This window comes from Atheta coriaria, unplaced genomic scaffold (assembly GCF_025399875.1).
Source record: "Atheta coriaria isolate IRGN ID8LTWV9N9 unplaced genomic scaffold, Caltech_Dcor_3.1 hic_scaffold_3_pilon, whole genome shotgun sequence".
NCBI lineage: Eukaryota > Metazoa > Arthropoda > Insecta > Coleoptera > Staphylinidae > Dalotia > Dalotia coriaria.
In genome coordinates this window covers 3,898,770-3,921,456 of record NW_027045445.1, presented here as the reverse complement: position 1 = coordinate 3,921,456, position 22,687 = coordinate 3,898,770, and the positions used below count along the sequence as shown (strand labels likewise).

Sequence of the window (22,687 nt, the reverse complement as noted above, 5' to 3'; positions counted from 1 at the left end):
TTGAATAAACCTGTAATCTTTATTTTCATTTTATTGAGCAGAAATACTTGTCGTCAATATTTGTATAGTCGAAAGCATCGAACATTCAAAAAGTTAACAGTCAAAGTCACAATTGTGTTATTTAATATTTAGTCAACTAAACTTAGCAGTAAATACTTAAAAAATTAACCGGTAAACAGAATAATAAAAATAAGACCGAACTTGGGTCCTTTTTTACCTTTTTTGTTGAAAAACTAAACAATATTATCTTGTATTCACATCGTGTAAATGTATAAGTACATAGCAGTAACTAACATACAAGTTTTAAAAATAAACGCATTTGTTTAAAATATGTTTTTCATTAACGATTAATCACAATCAGGTGCATAATTTACGCACCGCGCTTAGAAACAATGAAAATCGCCTCACGTTTATTACATCTAATAATGTCCAAGTCTCACACGCAGAATGCATGGGTATAATTAAAGTCAATAAAAATACTCTGTGCAAAATCCCGTCATAGATAAATCGTCAATTGTCAAAAAGAACAAAAAATAAGAAAAATGAGAAAAAAACCTAACAATATGTATAATAGATTAAAATAGTTTTCATAATAATGGCACAATGCGTTTGAATAATAGTTTGGTGCATGTTGATGAATCAGCAAACATATCAGGATCGTAAGTTGAAGGTAACGCCACAATTCATGATAACCTGTTAAGGATTCCATCAAAAAATCATGTTTTCTGGATTTTTTTTAAACTTACCCGATGATGAAAGATTAAATTCACAAACTCATCAATAGTTTGCAATTTGACGTGCTGTCTGGCAAGTGTAGCGGTCAAGTTGAATCGTCCACGAGGGTCATTTTCAACCCAGACCAGCCCACTGGAGAAAACTGGGCACCTCTCGTACGGGAACATCCCTTGCCAGCGCTTTCACCCGCAGGTTCCGATCTTCCGTGAGCAGAACCACTTCACGATGAATTTTTCGTGGCTCGCCTTCATTCAAAATTAAAACACAAATACATATTAAACATCTGAAGGTATATCGCGTCGTTGGTTGCTAAGAGATATTCTCTACCTGCGGCCTGTTCGCTTTGGCCCTTGCATAAAGTCATGCACGCCTGTAAGATGCGATCGTCGTTCGTGGCGTTGACATCTACGATCGCATCGTCCTCTTTGGTGAAAGCGGTCGACGCGAGAATTGTGCCCTTTGTTGTTATACATTTCACACCCGCCGAGCGTGTGGCGAGGTAATCTAACGCAGCCTTCGACGCCTCGGCTACTTTCAGGGCGTGTGCTGGATTCATGACACGTTCAGGTGTTTTCGCACCTTTTGCAAGCCCTTCTAACTCATTGAGCACTGCATGAATAATAAATGAAATTATTTTACTACTGGACTGAATTTTTTGATGATTTTTTTACTGCGAATTTGATAAAATCTTACCTATTAATGGTACCATCAACGTGTAAACATTACTTGACGCAATAGTCTTCAACGAAGGAAGATAATCAATGAAGCAGTTCGTGTCGGGCACGAGATTCTTGGGTTTTACCTCAATATGCACACTCACGACGCTCTGTTGTAAAATTTTCTGCAAAAATAAACATTTTTTAATTTACTATTAATGCATTTTGAATAAAAATCGTCTGCGAGGTGTAATAAAACGAACAGCAAGTAGCAATTCCCGAGGGAAAATTGCAGTAGCGATTGTGCAGTCAATTAAACGAATTGCAACACATACGCAGGTTCGCGTAATTCGCGTCGCCAGCGGAAGACAGCATTGTTTCGCCGCATTCGTGCGAATGATGGATGCATTATAAATAGGCAGCGCAGGCACTTGCCTAGCAAGCAAGCAAGAAGGCAGGCAAAGCAATTGGCACAATTCCAACGCATCGCCGGCAATCTTTTTTATTTTGCGCGCGCGCGCGCGCGCTCAGACAATTTGTTGCTGCGCTTTGCACATACCACGCGCCCGTCTAATCAAATCTATGTGCGCATAAAACAGTGACACCCAGCAAGATGTAGCTACACACGCCGAGTGCGTGGGCGCACCCACGCGTTCCCACGCTACCGTTCGTTGCCCAGCGTCCGTACGTCCAGTCCACTGCCCCATGGCTGACCGGAATTCGGTTACGCGAACAATCGCACACGAATGACAAAACGCCGCCGACTACTGAGCACTGTCTACACTCGTCTACACATCGGTTAATATTATTCACGCGCAAATCAAAAACGGAAAAAATCATTTTAACCTTGACTCAGAAAAATCATAAAAGTCAACATTCATTTGTCATGCTTTCATCGAACAGGTAGTTGGGTTATTAACCAGATAATCATTTGCATAAGCTTTGACGCCTACGTAAACATTGTACGATGTGTAACACATTTCGTAAATTGGATGCAAATTTATACACTCGCAGATCGTGTCCGAATCGTTTAGCGATTATGTCTAAATTTATTAGTGTTATGAATGTGGGCCAATCGTATGCAAATCACGAATACTGCAAGATTTTATTCCTTATTTAATAATCATCACATCGTTATCCGAATTAGTAAGAAACTATCCGTATAAAATATTGTCAAGCTATTTAACAAATTATTGCTATAATGTTCTTTTCTTGAGAACTTCCTGACTTCTTCGCTTGACTTTACGTTTACGTCTTGCGTTTACTTCACGCAGCTGGGCCTGTAAAACAAGTAATAAGGCGTTTAAAAACGTTGTCACTGTCGACGGCATTTCCATATTTCAAACAGTTTTGAGTTATAATTACATTTTATGATTCGTTATACGACATTGCACATTACACCAATTCCACCGCCAGCTTTGCGATGACTCTTTTTGCGCGATACCAACGACGCACACAACAAACGACGCGTGCAAGACGTTTCCAAAAGACGCAGAGACTTTTATGACGTCTGCGCTATGACCCGCCGACAGACAAGTTTACGAGTTTGAATTTATGCATGCATTTCCGCAATGACAGCCCGAAATGATGCGACGACGCATCGCGCAGACATAAATAACATCCTTGCTAAATCTTTTAGTATTTCTTTGCGTGATTTTCCTAATCGAAATTAAATTGGTGCGACGGATGTTATTGCACTTGAACTCACTCTGTGTGTCCTAATGCAAGGTTTCGAAAATACGTGGAAGTAATCTACGTTTGCGGATTGCCACTCGAGCAATGGGCTTCCAGACACGATCTGGAATCGATTGAATCCTCTTCACATTCATATTTATTACTGTTAGATAATCGCATTACAAGTGCTAGCTTCCGTAAGTCGTAAAACGTACTACGCCCGAATACAGAATGCAGACTCAAGAGATGAAATAAAAAATCAATGCCGAACGTACAGCACAATCGTTTGATGGCTACTAAACGATTAAACGTATTAAAAAAGTTTAATAACCATGACATCATGACTTCTAAATGCATTGCAATGAATAAATATTAACATTGTACCAGAAACAAATATTTAGATGCAATATGATAAGAAAATGTACAATGGTTCATGTTATTCAGGAAGTGGTAAAGCATGTGCACTACTCACCTGGACCGTTTGTCGATGCAGCTCCTGAACGCGTTGTCGCCTTTCCAATTCATTTTTTCTACTTAGCAGCTCCTGTATTTCATTTGATGTATTCTCCAGGACGACACTCTCTGAATTACAGTCCTCTTCATCACTAAAGCTCTCTACCATCAATTCGCTCTCATTCTGCAATAAAAAATTTAAAAACGCATTTAAAAAACAGTTAAAAACAAAATAATGATAAACTTACAAATTCTGGTGGTGTATTAGGTGCACTTCGATTTGCAGTGGTACAGACGACGCTAACATATCCACGTGTGTCGTTCCTGTACTCAAGTTTAAGTACGGGTGGTTCAACCCCGCACAAAAACTCGGTGCCAAAAAAGAGCAACCTATGCAGCCGTAAGGCAAACTGCGCTGATTCAATGTCCGTATCAGGAGGGACATATATGGTTGAAGGAATCACGTTGCATAAAAGTGGTGTAAATCCACTTAAGGTGTTGTCCTCGGGTAGTCGCACCAGCTCGTAACCTGCATAGAAACAACAAGCACAAAAATACAAACAAATGAATAAGAATATCATTGCACGTGGAATTTCGCACGTCCGTTTTGTTGTGTCCTTCGGGTAAAATCTAAACGTGCAGCATGTGTAGCGTGTACGTGGGGTGGCAGCGGCAGTGTAATTAAGTAAAATTACACCACAAACTCGAAACCGATCCGGACGTGTGTGCATCTATCTCAGCGCGCAAAAGCGCACACGTCACAAATCGCGCACCGATGTGAAATTATATCGAAGGGAGCGCAGCACGTTCACACAATGCACGCGCACGGTGTGTGTTGTGTTCGGTTCAATCATTCCTACCCATATAATTTACTCAGAGAGCCGCCGATTCGCTCCTAGCTGGGAAGATAATTAATTTTCCCATAATTTTCGCATCTCCCGTAATGGTACTCCCCGGCTCACTCGCTCGATCAATGTTCACATCTGTCCGTCCGATGGTGTGCCTTACTGGCCCACATCGATACCAAACACAACTGCAATTTTCCATTATGCCGCCTGCACGACGCAAGCACACCACACAGACAAGAAAAACATCTGCGCAATTTTGGCATCGAGTATCGCCATCGGTCAACCTCAAATGAGGCACAAGTTTCGAAGCAATGGCATCTGCTTTCAAACGGTGTTTTATTTTTGATAAATCTATCCGTCTATTTACGGCTAAGTGTTGATTATTATGTAGAGAAAAACGCGATGTAGTAATGTGTGGAAATCAAAATTGTTTGATAGCTTACGGGCGATTGCAGTCCGCTCTATTGAAAGCACACTCGATTACATCACAAATTCACGCACGTACGCGCTAGAAATACTAATTTCGATAAAAATGATTCTAACGGGACACTGCTACTTTTACATCTTTAAAGAACAACAACAAACACCGCATCAAAATATCAAAATATCCACATATTATGCGAAAAATTAACACCAATATCAATTTAATTGTTTCGCATTGTTGCCCGTAGCAGTTACGAAAAATGACAGTAAAGAGATTAATACATTCGCGCAAATTATTTTCACGATTGATGATCTCCGAGCTTGAAGCCAGCCAATATGTCCACTTAAGTGCGAGACAAATTACTTACCGTCAATAGCCTCTTCTTTAAATTTGCGCATGATGGACGGATCCAGATTCTCCAGCAGATTCATCAGGATGGCGACCCGTGTCCACGCGTCCCCCGCAGGCCTGCAAACACATTACGCACGCATTAAATACGCTTGCCAGATGATGATAATATGCGCGAACGCACAAAGACCATTAAGTAATGAGAGTTAACGAGAAATTGCAGCCACGGCAGGCGTAAAGTGATTAATGTCCTCGGCAGCCGCCGCCACGAAATATCGATCGTGTATGGATAGATTCGCTCCGCTGGTAGGACAAAGGGTGCGGGTGCACACACGGGAATATAATCGACTTACCCGACTTTGTAGTCGAGGGTTGAGGGCGGCGGATTCCAGATTCTGCTGTGACACAGCATCCAATCGCACCAAATCTTCACAGACGGTAGTAATTCTTCGGCGTCTTGCGGTAAAATGTTTATATTTGCTGGAGTTGCCGTGGCCAAATGTTCAGTGAGGATGGAAACACATTTTTCTAGGATCAGACTGAACATTTCCAGTGAGACGATTAGGGCGCGTTCTTGTAACTCCGAACGCAATCCAGGCTGTAATTCTGGATCTGTAAGAAGAAGAAAAAGAATGCATCTAGTAAAAGTATTTAGGCTCCAAAAAAAGTGTTGATTTCATTAAATGTGTGAAAAATCGTATAGTGACAATGACCCTGCAGATGCCGGACGCGACGATTCGGAACGGAGGGCATTGTTGCGTGCGCAAGCAGAAGAAATCGCCCAAAGTTGAGTCAATTGAAGAACGACGAGATAAGCAGGCAGAAGATACTTCTAGCGATGCATAGCTGCCTTAAGTAACTCAACTCAACTGGAATAACTTAAAAGTTAAGCATAACTGCGCAAAGCGACCATGCATACATACATACATACAAGAGGTTGACGCGGGTCTCCGCAATGTGTAGTAATGAGAGCAAAGTGAAGAAACGGCCTCGCGTGTTGGTGCGCTCGCGTTCGCTAGATCGGCCAACGTTCGGCCTTGAAACAGCCTTGCATGGGGTCACACGCGGTTATGTAGTAGAAGTCGACACAGGCCCACAGCTCGATGGAAGCAGCCATCGCGCAAGGGTTGCTCTGATCATTGCCCACAGATCCAGCAAAATGTAGTAAAACAAAACCGAAAAAAACCCGCCAACACCAACAAGCGAGAGACAATTTGCGCATCTCGTGGAGGTGAGTATGTGTCGATCCGCTATCTGCACGCGGGCGCATGAAGAAAAAATCAGTGGTGCACACACGCAACATCAACATCCGTCGAGATGGTCCCAGACATCAATGCGTACTTCTCATCCGCGTTTATGATCTCTCCGAAAGTGTCGCCTTGGTTTTATTGTCTCGTCGTGATCGCCGCGGCGCAATGTCAGGCCCATATAATATAATTATATAATATAAAAATAGATCCTGGCTGCGGCAGAAAAGGATAGTATACAGGCGGCGCGCTGCTTTGGACAGACGTTTTAGCTACTTATCCATCGATACGATACGATACGATACGATGTGCGGATGAGTGGCATGTATGAGGGAATTGCTCATGGCAAATTGACTTGGCTAATGACGCCCGTAGCGGAGGTCAGTCGGCGCCAGCCGCAGCGCCCGAATGGAATGCTTGATAATTACTCGCCTCATCCTCAACGAGATCTAACGGATCAATAGATCGCCACTTCGCAACATCCCGAGACTCATCTACACTTTGCGAATCAAATCCACAAAAGTAATATTATCAAACCATTTCTTATTTCATATTCATTTTGAACAACCATTATCCTATTACACAATTTCTAACTCAACTCCAAAACCCCTTGGGTTCATGACTACGTGACGTCTATTTCTGTCCCCACATTGAATATTTATGCAGGCCGTAAACTGAACAGTGTGTTTATGTTGGTAAGCGTAAGTGATACAGATGCATCTGATTCAAATCAGCGATCTAAACGAGCGTACAGGACGAAATTTGCATCTGCTGCGCCATGCATTCTTCGTGCGCTCGTCGAACTACTACTCGCACTCGGACAATTACACCACAATTATCAATATTCTATATTTAGCTCATGCAGTCCGGATAAGTGCTCATAAAAATAAAGATGTTAACGATTGCACAATGCAAATCAATGCGGTGAATTAAATTAGCAAGTGTTAAATAAGCTTTTAAGGCATCACTGACAAAATATGAAAATATGAATTATTCAGGGCGAAAAATCGATCACATGATAATTGTTTGCGCTCATCAAGTCGCAAAGATGATGAACCATAATTGCGCTTTTTATGGCGTCTCAGATTTCGAGATATCTACGCGAGAAATACAAATGAAACGGATGAACGAACCGTACGAGTGCGCGTCGTGTCCGTTGTGGCGACCTTCGCAAGGTGATATTACGGACAAGAAGTCCTCGAACGTCCTCGACTGGCCGTCTCAAATCGTTAAGTTTCTCCGTAATTCTGAACCTTTGCGTATGGTCCGGATTCTAATGCATATATTTCTGCGCGCGAGTGTGTGTGTCGTCTGCACATTACATTTTTACTCAGTATAGTTAGTGGTGGTGGTTTTTTCGGTTACAGCCAGCAGAGAGTGGCAATATGCTCGAAAATATACGGTTATACGACCCGTCATTATACTTATGAGTCTTTTGCCAAGCCAACAGTCAAAGAAACCAAAGCTGATGAAACACACGAGCACTTTAACATGACGGCCGAGTAGCAGATCAGCAATCGAAAAAATCTATTCTATATTGGTACATTCATAAACACACAAATACACATCCAGCAAGGAAACAGTTACTTTCGGTCAAGTGTAATAATTGTTAATATCGAATGTGCAATGAACTAGATCTTGCTTCCTTGTCCTTGTGATGCCAATTGTAAAAATAAATTTCGAATTAATTGAAAATGGCATCAATTAATAATTCAAATATAACGTATTACGACATGAATATAAGAAGATGCTCCTTCGCGCCGATGACCAGAGCAAAGTGAACAGCACATAAACAAGTGTTAACACACTCTTCCATTTGCGCATATCTACCAGATATATAGACAGTAGAAGGAAACACAACCAGAAGTTAACATAAAAAGCACATTTTACAGTACGTTGAACTCGATATATATCGGACCCTGGCCAAGCCGGCCACAAAAACCAAATTGCTTTACGGGCATTATATTGTACTTTTCGTATTAGTTTATAGTTTGATATTTGTAAAAATGCATAATAACGTAATTACATAATGCTCTGTGTACATTGCTGCACATCGCGCGCCAAACAAGATGCGGCGAAACGAAGAAAATGCACACACAACGCGCAAGGAACCTGTGAGAAGTAGTTAAACTCGCGCCAGTATATACAACAAATATGGTTTTATATCTCTATCTTCGCACACACATGTGAGACAAGATGGGAAATTAACAATTATCAAAGGTAATCATCTCCCACCGTCATTCCAGTTTTACAATTTTCGAATTACATTATCATATTATATAGATACGTGTACACACACCCATACACAATTCACATATTATATTCTACGTACAGATATAGTAATTTTATAGTAATCTAATAATATTAAACAGCATACAAGACACGCACGTCTAGCCATCGCTCTCATGCCGGCTCAAATCCCTTTCTTCTCTTTACTACTTCCTGCTTTCGCAGCCAATTTCCACACCACTTTGGCGTCTATTAATTCTTAAAGATGCTATGATTATTATTGTTATCCGCAGCGGGTGTTTAGGGCACCCAAGACATTTTTTTGTCTTTTAACTGACACCACCTGTAGTTTTATTACCCTTTGAATTAAATTAGATTTGGATTATCTACAGGTGCCACCAAGTCAAATAATTTTTCTAAAGCATCTTAATAGAGACTTAACCTCTTGTCAAGTGCTTAGCCAAGCCAAAAATGTATTAAATTATGCACTGCATTTGTATAAGCCTAGTTTCCTAAACGCATACGCCTCCCAGTCAAGCTAATCACAAGCCACGTGCCCTAATACGTTCATCCATGTTAATGTTAATGCATCATCGCACGTCATGGAATGTCTCATGTCTCACTAATATTCGACTCGATAAAACACATTGATTATGCACATTATTAAAATATCGATTAATACGTAAATAAATTCTGTGCAATGAAGAAGAAAGATGACTTAATGATGAAATAACACTGTGAGATATAAACGATAATTTCCGAGTTCAAAAATCGCGATTCATAATATAATGATCTTGACGTGAACAGCGCTCGTCAAGTAGCACACTTAATTAAGAGTAATCAATCAAATAATAGCCAAATAACTGCCAGTTTATTTCAGTTCGTTCGACTCGCGGCGCGTAAAAAAATATTAAACGTTGCTAAACGTGTACTACGTACAGACACAACACGTCGTATTTAAATTAAACACCAATTGACGCGCGTAAAAAAAAATTACACAAATCATAAACAACTTCACAACACACGGGAGCTTTCATCAACTGATGCCGTGTGGCGTAAACTTGCTCAACACGCATAGGACGGGACAGTTTAGCAAATTAGAATTAAAATTAAAATTAAAAACACACATAGACATTTATCTCCGGGCAAAGGAAATAAATATGTTGCTACAAGCAGCAGGCGTAGACTTGAGTTATTAGAAAATGCCCAAAAGCATGTAAACATAATTGGACAAGTTCAAAGAAACGAAGACGATCGTAAATTAGGTGTAAACAGTCAGATGCACACAGTGTGGGCCTAAAAACTTGATCATGCAACGCGCGCCACTGATATCTTTAAATATTACTATCAACATTTCTACCGGACCACGAGCATGCTGAGTAGGTGTTGATGTTTGCAATGCCACAGACTGCATTCCAATTGTACATGTATCTAAATGTACCTATAATTTGATTTGATTAAATGATATTGCCCGTTAGCATAATTTCTTGAAAAATAACCGCAGGATAAAGCGTATCAAGAATGTATTCCAGAATGCAAATTCCAGGTGGTTCTGAGATGAAGAAACTAGTGACAGGTAGTGATTAGACCATATTTGCTCACAGACTTGACAATCATCTTAACAAATCCCATTCATTATCATGACTTGGGATGAAATTAAGTGAAAAATTGTGGCACGCCCGGAAAATCATCTTTTTTCAATTGTTGCGGCTTTAATGTAGGCACCACAGCGTAGAAAGCTGTAAACACACGAACCACCCGAGACAAGCAAAGCGATGTGACGCCGCAAATGAAATACTCGTATGGACATTAGCATAAACCGGTCGGATATGTACCTATGTTATGCCTTCGTTGCGCTGAGACGCAAGATGAGCGCGACTCAAAGAAGCAAGTACTCCCTTTTCGAATCCATCCAAAGTGTGTTGTATGTGCGTATAGGTGTCTATGTGCGTGTGTGTGTGTGTGTGCATGCAAGGAGATCTAAAATTATACTTTCCGAAGAACAAAAACTTGTTCATGTAGAGGCCGATAGGTTGTAAATAGACGTTGCCCGCGAGTTATTCGACTTTGCCCTCGTGGCTCTCCCAGTGTTCTTCTTTGGTGACTGCCACCAGAGGCTCCAAGAGAACAGCTCGCTCGCGAAACGCGCAACGCAACACAACACGACGAGTGTGAGTCTTCAAAACGCAAACAAACTACGAGTAACTGAACCATCGACATGCCAATGGTGATGTAAAAGCTAAAAACCTAAAGTCAGAGAGCTGTTACATCTGGGCACAATTTATGTTGTATGGTTCCCTGCTTGCAACAATAAAAGCACATTACACCAAGTGCGTATGTCGAATGGAAAACTCTACACACATCCGCCAAATGGAAAACTTTTCACCACCACGACGATTGAAATGCAAAAAATGCAAGAAATGCTAATCGCCTAGTCCGAAATAGTAAAGCTACAACAAACGTGCACATTGTTAAAGCGCAACTTTTAACCATTACAATGTAACCAATTTGTTCAAGTAGAGTTAAGTTTTTTAGACTTCCACTTAAAAGCAACCAAGGACGTTTTTTTTTTTCACTTTTCTACTCGTACACTTAGGATCATCACTTTCAAATGAGCTTTAACGCATTTAATTTCCGTATTCTTGAATTGGACTTCACGCACTCGCCGGAAATTGACAAATCACTGGAATTACACAGCCTAATGAATTCGGTCGAGTGCAACAAATCAACTAACTGCCGAAGAAAATAAAGATCGTCTGTCGGCATCGGTAGCAACACACACACGAAGAAGAAAAAGGAGAAAAAAGACGAAAATAAGATGTTTAACTTGTAAAGCTCAGAAGTTAAATTTAATGGTCGATTGCGATATGCCTCTTTTTACTTGGACTGTCAGAAATATTCGAATGGGAACTAATGATTGGACTTTCCATTTCCTTTGTAGTCGGGTAATCGAAAATTCACTTTCGATTACTTCTTTTCGAACAAGAAAAAAAATCCAACGGATGCACTGCAATCTCAAATTAATCGGATTTCATTGTTAGAAGATCCACAACTTCGTAAATTTGCAAAATTAACAAATATGAGTTCACCTGACATAGAAAATTTAAGTTTCCCACGAGCGTACACTCAAATCAATATCTACCTACTTTAAACCCGCGAAAAAATCAAAATTGATTACGCCATAATAGCATACAAACGTAAATGTGTGAGATGAGAATTTCGATAATGTTGTAGACGTTGTAGACTTTAGCAAAACGGATAACAACCTACCTAATGCCATTGAAACAACATGAAAGGTTAAAACTTCAGGCACAGGTGAAATGAACAAACATACAAATCCAAACAACCGCGCCGAGAATAGTGAAGAATTTTGCCATTAACCTAGAGCTCGAAGCGTCGATGTAATAATGCCGAGCTGGTGCCTCATATTCCGAACACACCTGCACACCTGTAGAGTACAAGGCATCCATAACTGATGTTTCACATTCGCAATTATGTAATAGGTGTGCTGCGTTCCGCGATACGGCGCTATAACTAAGATTCAAAGAGTTTAAGAGACAAGTTCAACAATGGCACACGGCGATATGCCTTGCACACAGCCAAGAAAGAGGGCTTTCAATCATCGGCGCCGTGACACTGACGAACGCTTGGCACGTAAATTATGAACTTGTTTATTGTAAGTTTGTAGAAAATAAGCAGCATGCAGCCGATATAACCAGTGCCGTTATTTCTGGGACCTACAAAACTTTGGCACACGCATTTTTCCAGCCGCACGACATCAATCATGATAAATATACCTAAATATAAATGTACACACCCTTGTCGAGGCCAATAATTCAATATTAATTGATTGCCGAAGAGAATAATAATAATAACGCACATTAAAGATTGGGAAATTCGAAATTCTAAATGATAGATGATCGGATACTTCATGCAACAATGCGGTCCAGCGCAGCGAATTACTTCAAGTCGGTTTACCTATTAATTAAAGACTAAATGCCCCCCATGCATGTGGGCGTTATTCACGGGCGCAGAATTCTCCCAAAACGAAATGTTTATCAAACCGTCAACGCTACGGCTAGAATGTTAATCGTTAAATAATGCCCGTATGCACGCGCGAGTCAATATTTCTCCACTGCACGCGCATGAATAATAATAATAAAAAAACTCACCCGTCGTGCAGTGCAACAACACAGCTCGTTGTGTCTGTGTTCGTTTTTTTTTTTGTAATATACTCGTGAAATCTACGAGGTCATCGTACCAAAATTCAATTACCAGTTGGGCATTACCCATGTGCCGCGCTTGTTATTATTTTTGATTGTGCTAACGCTTTCGCCATCGCAACGCACCAAACTGCGGCGAAAAGTAGGTACTGCAAGTGTACTTACTTACTTACCCGGGAGATTCACTTACTTGTGCTGACCCGAACACGTGGGATGTGCATCATTCATTGCATTATTTTTTCAAACGTTTATACCTTTGATTTATTGCTCTTTGATTATACTCGCATATTTTACCGAAGCGGGAGGGAAAAACCTTTGGGTTTGCGTGCATGCGCTGTGTGTGAATTAGAAAAAAGAGCTTCCCACAGCAAATAAAACTAATTAAAGTTTAGTTTGTAGATAAAAAGTTTTCCTACTTCTGTCTGGAAAATTTAACACGACAGCTTCGGCTTCATCTACTTCAGCACGCATCAGTATTTGTTTATGAAATTCCTCAAGACTGACGACGGGTATTTACATTGCCACCTAAACGCAATGACATGTGCGGCAGGAATACGTTCAATATTTGATTTAGTCGAATAAAAAAATACATTTTTTTATCTTCAGACGTAGGTAGCCATTGAATAGCAATTTTTGCAAAAAGTTACATTTTCCCATATTAGTTCGCAGTAAAAATTAGCAATGGGTGAGTTTATCTGGTGGAAAATTAGCGTGTGATGCATTTCTTACAAATAGTTGAGGCCTCCGAAACGTTTTATACTAATTTAGACAGCACTTTATTTACTGGTCAAGGGCGTAAATCAAATTATAATCCATTACACGTTCAGGATTACCATTCTCGTAGAAGATTTATTGCGCCATGCTACTCCCGAGTTTTGCTCACTCATGTAGTCGCGGCGAAAAAGTTCGCAAAACGACAACCATTCGTACTTCTTCTAAGATTAGTAACCAAACCAGTAATTATGGCGAATAGAAGAAATACATTTGTCCAAATTAGTGGACAAACCGGCGCAAACCGCTAATTAAATTTGCATGAGAAACGCAAGAGGTGGCCGGACGTTGGCGCAAAGCAGGAAGGGATAGAAAAAAGGACTTAAATATTTAACTCACTAGTTCAAGTTAACACTCACACCAACACACAACCACTGCGCTAGCCTTGAAGTTGTGATACTGTTTTTCGGTCGACGAACCCTTACGTTTCGTTCGGAGGGGTAATACACGCGCTACAAGACAAAGGTCCGAGACAGAAATGAAGAAAAAACATGACGCACACGTTCGCGGACAGGAAAAAAGTTGCGCCAAAAAGTCCCAAACCGATATTATCGAAGATACATTGTGCTTATATGCGTGCGGTATGCGGCGACGAAACCGCCAATTTGTGCCTGATAAATCATCCTTCCCAGAAGTCCCAAAAATACAAGCGTCGTGCTGTATATTGCTTACGATGAAACCGAGCCTAATAACAAGGGGCGAAAAAGTTCACCAAAGCGCGCACCGCAGGTCCCTCAACTTTGGAAATTTCCAAAACAAAGCGCACCCAAGCATACAAAACATAAACACCGCAGCTGAACTTCTTAGAGAACTTCGCAGGAAGATGATTACAATGACCACGAATTATGGTCTGATTAGTAAATTCGCAAAACCGAAAATTCCATTAATTTTGGCATTATTTTCGTTATCATTAAAAATATTGTAGTGTGCGAGAGGCGCAAAGTGTTTTTTACACGTTCCACTTGGGTGGCCTGCAATTGAATCACCGCATTACACAACTACACAAGTCATCCTGTGTCGGTGCAATAAAATAAAAGCGATCCAAATAATCGACAAGTGGCCGGCCGCATAAATGCGCAGTCGGCAACGTCAAACCGAAAGTGCACTTACTCGTTCACTACTAAAACTCGAACAGTAGTAGAGATATAAAAGCGTAATTGAAATTGACCACGTATATTTAACGACACTGCCGGCAAGTAAAAATTTAATGTTCTAGACCGAAGTACACACGAGTGACATTTACAGCCTATGGGATTTAAAACTATTCTGGGTGCGCAAATTATAATTACAGGCCATAATACTCATTTCTGTGCAGCAAATTATTAAAAACTGGGAACTCATTGTCGCTCTCCCCCACTCAGACCTCCGGTTGTGTCAGGATCGCTCGTGTTTAAGTAATCCTGTGCACGTACCTCCTCCCACCCTTTTTCGCAGGTCGGGCGCAGATGTAATGAACATCACGCCTAATAGTTCATCACTATTATATCAAAACAACTCATTTTATAATATAACAATAATAATAACAAAAACCACAAGTGGGCACGCTCACCATATCTGATAGTCGTAATAAACAAAATTTATATCATGAAATTTGTATTATGTAAATCTAAACATATGATATTAAACTTCGTGTGTAACTCTTGATAATACTAGGCTTTATAGGATTTAAAGTGCCATAGATATGAATATAAATATAGTCGAACATTAAACTCATTCAACCTTTATGCTCTTTCCATATACGTCTGTTTAATTATTCAAACAGAAAACCATAGCATGTATTTTCCTTAAAAACTTTGAAACCTATCATTTTGATTTTCATGCATTTAGAAATTATAATTCGCAAAAGTTTCGAGTCGCCCAGTAGCAGTATCTCGATAATCATAAAAAAACGAATAAAAGTCTAAACACATTTTCCCCTTCCGTACACACGAATTAAATAAAGGTCGTTAACTTTATAATTAATTATAATTAAAATAAGATTATACTCGACATTTATAAATACATACATATTCACATTGAAATCGTAGCAAAGTTGAATGTATGTATTCAAATCGTCTTCACCGGCACAAATTGGTCGCGTTTGAGACGACGGAAATGACTAAATATTCTGATTTAAAAAACATGGAAAACACAAACAACCTAAATCATCATAAATAAATATATGGCAATAATAAAAATATATAATTCTAGAATTAGTGGTGCAAATTCTAAAATGATTGCACTTTACGATCACTTTCATGTCTTTCATTTCTTGGTTTAATTTTTCCAATCATTACGCACGCTTTGCAAAAATAAACTACGTTCTAAAAGTCAGTGCAAAGAGTTCAATCACCGTATAAAAACCTATTAAATGCACAAATTAGTAGCAAATTTATGATTAATTATAATAACGCGCAGCCGATGAGTTTCATAAGCAACTTAGATGAAGAAGCAAATAGCTATGCAAAAAGATTTAAATTTATGCAGCTTGGGGTTGCAGCACACCGAAAATTGATGCGGCGCGCTTTAAACCGAAAGTTGCTGCGCTGCAGCAAAGTTGCAATCAGCTAGACAAGCTGCTGCTGCTGCAGCATGAGGGTGCATACGATGATTTATCGTTTGCAAAAAGGTGCAACTTAAACATTCGAGGCATGCCTTTTCGTAAATAAGCAATCTCGCCCGACGAGCCAGACACCGTCTGCTAGTTATTGCCTATATTTTGTGCAAATATCTACATCTTCTTACCTTTAAGTTTAGTACTCTCGATTGCAAACATGTTCAACGCCAGCAGTTGTAGAAATCTACTCGAAGGCAATGGCACTGGCGAGTGCTGCAGTAGAGCACGAAATTCTTTCAGCATTTGCAATGCCGTTTCGTGAAATGTCTCCATACTGAAATAGAAAAAATAATAAAATTACTTCTTTTTATTTATTATTCTCATTAAAATAAAAAATAGTGATAAATGTGATTCTCATCACTTTATCGGGCTACAATTAGACAGAAACCCGATCTTTTGAGCGTTCACATAATTTCAGTTTCGTGTCAATAATAGTTGCGCCTAATCCGGTCGGCTTCTTATAAATGTCTCAATTATCGCCTAACAGTTTCTCATCAACGCGTGTTTCGAATCCATATGTACGGTAAATTTAATCAAATTCCATGAAAATGAGTAATAATGCGAATGTACACAGTACGTGGAAACTATCGAATCAAAGTCTTCATTCTTCACCCGGAATACCCGAGATGTGTGTTATTACACACACAGAATTTCCGCGTCAAGTTTGCGTGCCTCAAACAAGCACATAGCATAGCATAGCATTGAACCTTAATACCCTCTCGTTCGCAAAGAGACGAGTCAACTTGAACAAGTTAAACACTTATTTAAAGAAAGCAACAAATTTCCAATCGGAAAATAATTGTGCGCATGATAGTAATTTATCAACGATTAGATTCAGATGAAGATGCACACACACACTACCAACGCACACGTAATTAATCTTATTATTACGTAGTTACGTTGATCACATTTCACATTTTGTCAGATCGCGTCTCCGGCGCTCTTTCGAAAATCCGTGCGCAACTTCTATATCATAATGATGTGTGTTCGTCAATGCGTATCGCCATCATGAAATAATAAATGATCTTTTTCGAGCATGTGAAGATGCTCAAAAACGCACGCGGCTCGCGTATTACGGCAACGCGTACGCGGAGGAAAAATCAAATGAGCTGTTATGCAATGAATAACTGCACACGAAATTAAAGCACATCGCAGCGCGCAAGACAGCAATGGCGCATGTTCTAATGAGAAAATATAATTACAGTGTAATGCATACAACGAATCAAGAAAATATTTTCATATCTTAACTAGGCGGAATCACAACTTTACAAAAACTGGATGATAATTCGTAGAATTAAGTTTATTTTTATACATTTACGACAATGTTTGTGTTACTTATGTATCCGGCGAATGAAAATGACTATGCATGTATAAAGTGATTAAAAAGCTATCCCCAGTGGCAAACCGAAACGATCTTGCTAAAAGGTAATTGATTTTTGTATAATCCAAATCTGGCCCGAGTAGCTTTTACTGTTACACGATTTTTCTTCGAATGTAAGTCGCTGCCGGCAAATTACAGCAACCAAGTTGTAGCAGGCGTCAAAATTTCGCAAATCTGTACCGATATTATTCGCAGTATTAAAATGACACGTAGACAATTATCGACTGCTGCAACTTGTTCTCTTGCAGGTTGTGCTCGGTGTGAAACAGTGATAATTTGCAGCGACTGCGCTCCGTAACAAATTACAGTGGTAAGTGTAACACGTTAGTGTTCGCGGGTGTCTGCACGCAGGTTGTTTCCCCGCGACGCTAAAATATTGCACCATTTATAAGCCTTCTACTCCTGCATGTCGGAAAGTTGCGCACGACGCACCAAAGTCGCTCATTTAAATTCATGCACGAGACTTATCATGCAATTATAATTACAATGAGGAAAATTATTGCACACTCCCAGCGTGCAGGGCCCGCGAGCGCAAAGCGTTAAAGCAGAGCTAAAGATAAAATCCCCCATCCAAAGAGTAACTTAAGCTACTTCAATGCTAATGCTTTGTGATGCATTTGCACACTCTCTCACATACACACACCGCACATAAATCTACAATGTGTGACTCACCCGATTTTCGTGATGAGTTTGCCGTGCACGTGAAGATAACTCGTCACAAATCTTTTATTCACCTGTAAATCAAATGCATCCGGTTAAAATCTCGTAATTAAAATGATGACATGATGAGTGGTGAATTCACTTACTTCGACGCTCGTTAACGCCGCCAAGTCCTCCTCCTCAGAGTCGAACGTTTTGGTATCTTGCAGCGTCGACGTGGTGCGATGCATGCGGCGCCCGCCATCAGGTCGAATCCATGTTTCTTTGCGCAGTGAGCCATGCTTACTCTTCGCATTTTCCGACTCTTTTTCTTTCATGTGTTGACGGGCTTTTTCCAGTCGCTCCTCACGTCGTTTACGCTCATGCTCATACTGAAGGGGTGCATACAAATTGAATTACTTTGCGAGAAAGTTGATGCGAATTAAATTAACGTGTGTGTGTGTGTGTGTGTTGATATCAAATAACAAATTGTGTCTGCGATGGCCGAGCGCGCTGCAGCTCACATCGCATACGAAATGGGTCGCACAAATTTTATGCATAATTATATTACTAGTGAACTCTTACTGTTCTATGACCCTACGCGACGCAGACAATAAATCATAAAATACGTACATAGATTTGATGCAGATACTGCCGCATATTTAAATGGGAAAGAAGCGTATTAGTTAATTGTTATTAGTACATTAGGGACCATGAAATAACGAATAATTTATATTTTCCTAATATAAATATATAAAAATATCCATTTCAATGCCCCAAACCATTAGTAATGAAAGAATGGCAACACAACATTTGACACTCACCTTTTTACGATTTTCATCAAATAAAGAGATCAAACACTCCCTGGCTGATGGAACAGGATTCGTCGACATCAAACTACGCATGTAATAGTAAACCGCATCCAATCTTTTCTTCTGTAAACATAATTTTACATAAAAATGTTTTTAAACTTAATTTTTTTTATGTTACTTACAGAATAAAACGCCAACACTGCCAATTGATTGTATGGCCGTCCATTTTTCGGATTTATCTCATGCGCCTTAATATACAACCTAAAACAATTAATAATTTTTAAAATATTGCAAATAATCCTTTATAATATACATACTGTCGACATTTGCCGTAATTTGTTGTGTCGCTCACAGTCTCCTTATACCTATACAAATCTCCCAGACAAATATAAATCTTCTGCGCTGATATCAACGCTAGTTGAACATAACCCGTACTTTTCGTGTGAGCTTTAGTGCCGGTGTAATTCTCCAACTTAAAATTGAACTTATCTTGCAAACTATCCAAGAGTTTCTCATAATAATCAGTCCCTTCTATGATAAGCTTCAACAAGAAATCTTTATACTGTTTGCTATTGTCTGGATCTTTAACAATAGCCTTGCGCATTATTTCAATAAAATTGTAATACAACAGTTTCCAGAAGTATTGCTCAATGTTCTCTTGTTCAGCAAACTTCATATCCTCTCGTAACAAATACACCAGCGCATCCTGCAAAAACTTTCGGCAACTGTGAATATGCAACCAGGATTGTAGAATGTATTGTGGACTGGTGAAATTTAGCATTTCCGCATCAACTTTTCGGATGTTCTTTAACAAATCAGGATAGTGTGAAAGTTTGAAATTATCAGAGTTTTCATGGTGCCATGCAGGACGCACATTTCCCAATTGATCCGTACATGTATAAGACTGCGTTTCAGTAATTTCCGAAAAACTGTGCGAGCTCACACGAGAATTCGGTTTGTTAATGATAATCGGTTTATGCGGATTTTGTGGATCGAATAAAGTTTTCTGCGATGCTGAATGCGTATGCGTTGTTGTTGCTTGTCCAGGTGAGCGGCGATTTTCAGACATAGGACGATCCTTAATTGTAAGCACAGGCGGTTTAGGTCCTTCCTTCGGTAGATGTAAAAGTCCACCACGTCGGACATTATCATCGCGATCTGAAGTGCGCCGTAAACGAGGTTCCTTCTCCACGGTACGTGCACGAATCTCTTCTCGCCAGTTTACCTCTGAACTATCGCTACAACTTATCTTTCTGTGACGTTCAAATGAAGGTTCACGTGATCCATTTCGTGAGCGAGTCTGGCCACGGTCAAAACTACGATCTCGGCGCGGCCGCGCATCTGGAACTTTAAACTGATGATCTCCTGAATTTTTACGGGTGCGATTTTGATGAGAGTGGCGAGGTTCCGAGTGACGATTTTGATTCTCCACACTTCTGTCACGATTGCTACTTGTACTCCTAAAGTTTTACAAATATTTTATCACAAAATGAATGATAATATTTATACTATACCTTCTATTTCTGCGATCTCTTTTTTTGCGTCCACGTCTTGGTCTTGACGGTGGTTTAGTAACAGACTCTGTAAGGCTAGTCATAGATGAACTTCGAGTCAGAGCGTCACTCAAACCTTCTTCAAGATTTTTCACATGCATTTCTACCTCTTCACTCCAATCCTAAAATTATTCTATCAATACAAAATATAATCTCATGAAAAACAAAACATACAAATATTTCATTACTAAATGCATCACATTCAATTTGTATTTGTATTTTGCCTGCAGGTGGAGATGTTATTTTGGTTGCCGACAATTTTTCTTGTATTAAATGAATATCTTCATGCTTAACATCGTCAGCCTCTATTTCTTTGTGTCTATCACTTTCTTTATCACGTAAATAATTCCTATTTTGATTCTGATGCCTCGGATATCTGCTCGAATTATAGTTATAATCGTCTTTTCTATTGTTTACCGGTGTTTGCGAGCGTGAATCACCGCGATTCAAGCTCTCATTACTGCGCGTCCGACTTGAATGTGATAAGGTGGGTGTACTATTCGATGAGCTGTGCGAACTGAACTTATCTGGTGTAGCCGGGCGATATGGCAACATTCCTGGCTTGTTTCCTATATTACCATAATCCATATTAATACGACCTCTACCCCTTGGTCGATTATTGGGTAAAGTATTATAAATTCTGTTGTTTGCCGACACGTGCTGGTTTGATTGCAATGCATTTCCCTTCGAATTTTGCGTAGTACCCTGAAATGTAATGCTGGAGCCGTCCCAAGATTCCTCAGGGACTTGATTACATGCTAGTAAACCGGCTTCTTCTAATCGTTTCTTGCGCAATCGTGGCGGAAGATTGTCCAGTTTGATTTGTGGTTTTTGTCTTTTATCAGGCTCTACCCCGATGGTGCTGTGACGCCGTCCGGACGGTGGTTTCGCATTCGGGGGATTACGCGATTGTATTTCATGTTGGTATGCACGTGATGCATGCGCTGGTTCTACGCTGCGCGTATCACGTACGCGGTCCCATGATTGTTGCTGTGGCCTTGGTTCGGATCCTATAAAATATTATTACATAAAATAAAATTGTTTTTAGAACATTTTCACTTTAAAAAAGCATACCCTGACGATATGTTCGGTTTGGCGACGCATTCCTCCACTCATCTTGTGAATCATTCCCTTTTCTCTTACTAGAATACCTCTTATTTCTATGAGAATGTCTATCATGTTCTTGATTATGACTGCCATTTAAATTATGATCATTTCTATCCATGTAATCATTCCTAAATCTTTCTTTTTCCTTTTTATCATATCTATCCTTGTTACTTCTCTCATTCTTAATGATTTCCTGTTCAATCTGGACTTTCTTCTCACTCTCCTGTCTGGCCTTTGCAACTGGGGTTGGAACATAGATTTGTTGCTCAGGTTTTCTATTCCTTTTTCTGTCTCCTTGTTCTGGTTTATCTTGCAATTGTTCATTGACACTTTCAGGTATTGTCCTACTAAACTCCTCCTGTCGGAAGCGATTCATACGACTGGCCGCGATATTTTTCACTGGTTTACTCATAGTGGTTTCTTCTTCAGTTGTGTCTGACTTTCGAAGAGGCCCACATCCTGGTTTGTACAAGGCTTGTTGGGGCCGATTATTACCGCGCCGTGTGTTTTCTTGCATTTGCAGCTCAAGTGCTTTGAATGGGCGTGCTTAACTTGTGCGTTAATCGAAGTGCCTGTAATATGATTTGTTTATAAACAGTGTGATTGTGAGGTCTGCGCTTAGGGGAGGTTAGGTTTGTAGATTTCTTACGTAAAATTTCACCACGACTCTTGGTCGCAGTCCGCGTAGGCGCGCGAAACGGCAGGTGAGCCAAAAACCTTCAAGATTCACACAGAATTGCGCTGGTTTGTTAAGAAAATACTGTACACCACAATGATTCCTATAACGAAGATTCCATACGAGTTGTAAGCAGAAAATATCAACAAATTGGCGGCGTATTTCTCGCGTGTGTATTAAGATGTCTCACTCTTTAATATGTGAAAGCAATATGTTCGTCTCTCGTGTTATTGTGTTTTGGTGAAAATGTGCCGCACGTCAATTCCGGTTACAAAATGTCAAATAAATATCTGTAATAATAGGCAACCTGTTATC

The 22,687-nt window shown here is 39.9% G+C and overlaps 1 protein-coding gene across 2 annotated transcripts; it reads right to left on the bottom strand.

The window, feature by feature from the left end:
- On the bottom strand, positions 1-22,628 carry Smg6 (Smg6 nonsense mediated mRNA decay factor). 2 transcript variants are annotated; one of them, XM_065299947.1, is made up of 19 exons: positions 22,346-22,628; positions 21,664-22,268; positions 20,764-21,599; positions 20,551-20,711; positions 19,354-20,496; positions 19,219-19,297; positions 19,049-19,159; positions 18,858-18,875; positions 18,392-18,616; positions 18,258-18,319; positions 16,333-16,478; positions 5,492-5,750; positions 5,158-5,258; positions 3,767-4,047; positions 3,538-3,702; positions 1,429-1,576; positions 1,063-1,344; positions 747-980; positions 1-693 (listed from the first exon to the last, which is right to left on the bottom strand). In XM_065299947.1, the coding sequence occupies exons 2-18, from the start codon at positions 22,211-22,213 to the stop codon at positions 850-852; spliced, it is 4,698 nt and encodes a 1,565-aa protein (XP_065156019.1). In that variant the 5' UTR covers positions 22,214-22,268; positions 22,346-22,628; the 3' UTR covers positions 1-693; positions 747-849. The 2 variants fall into 2 exon arrangements, with proteins under 2 accessions (XP_065156019.1, XP_065156021.1); XM_065299949.1 differs by lacking the exon at positions 18,858-18,875.
- Positions 22,629-22,687: the final 59 nt, after the last annotated feature.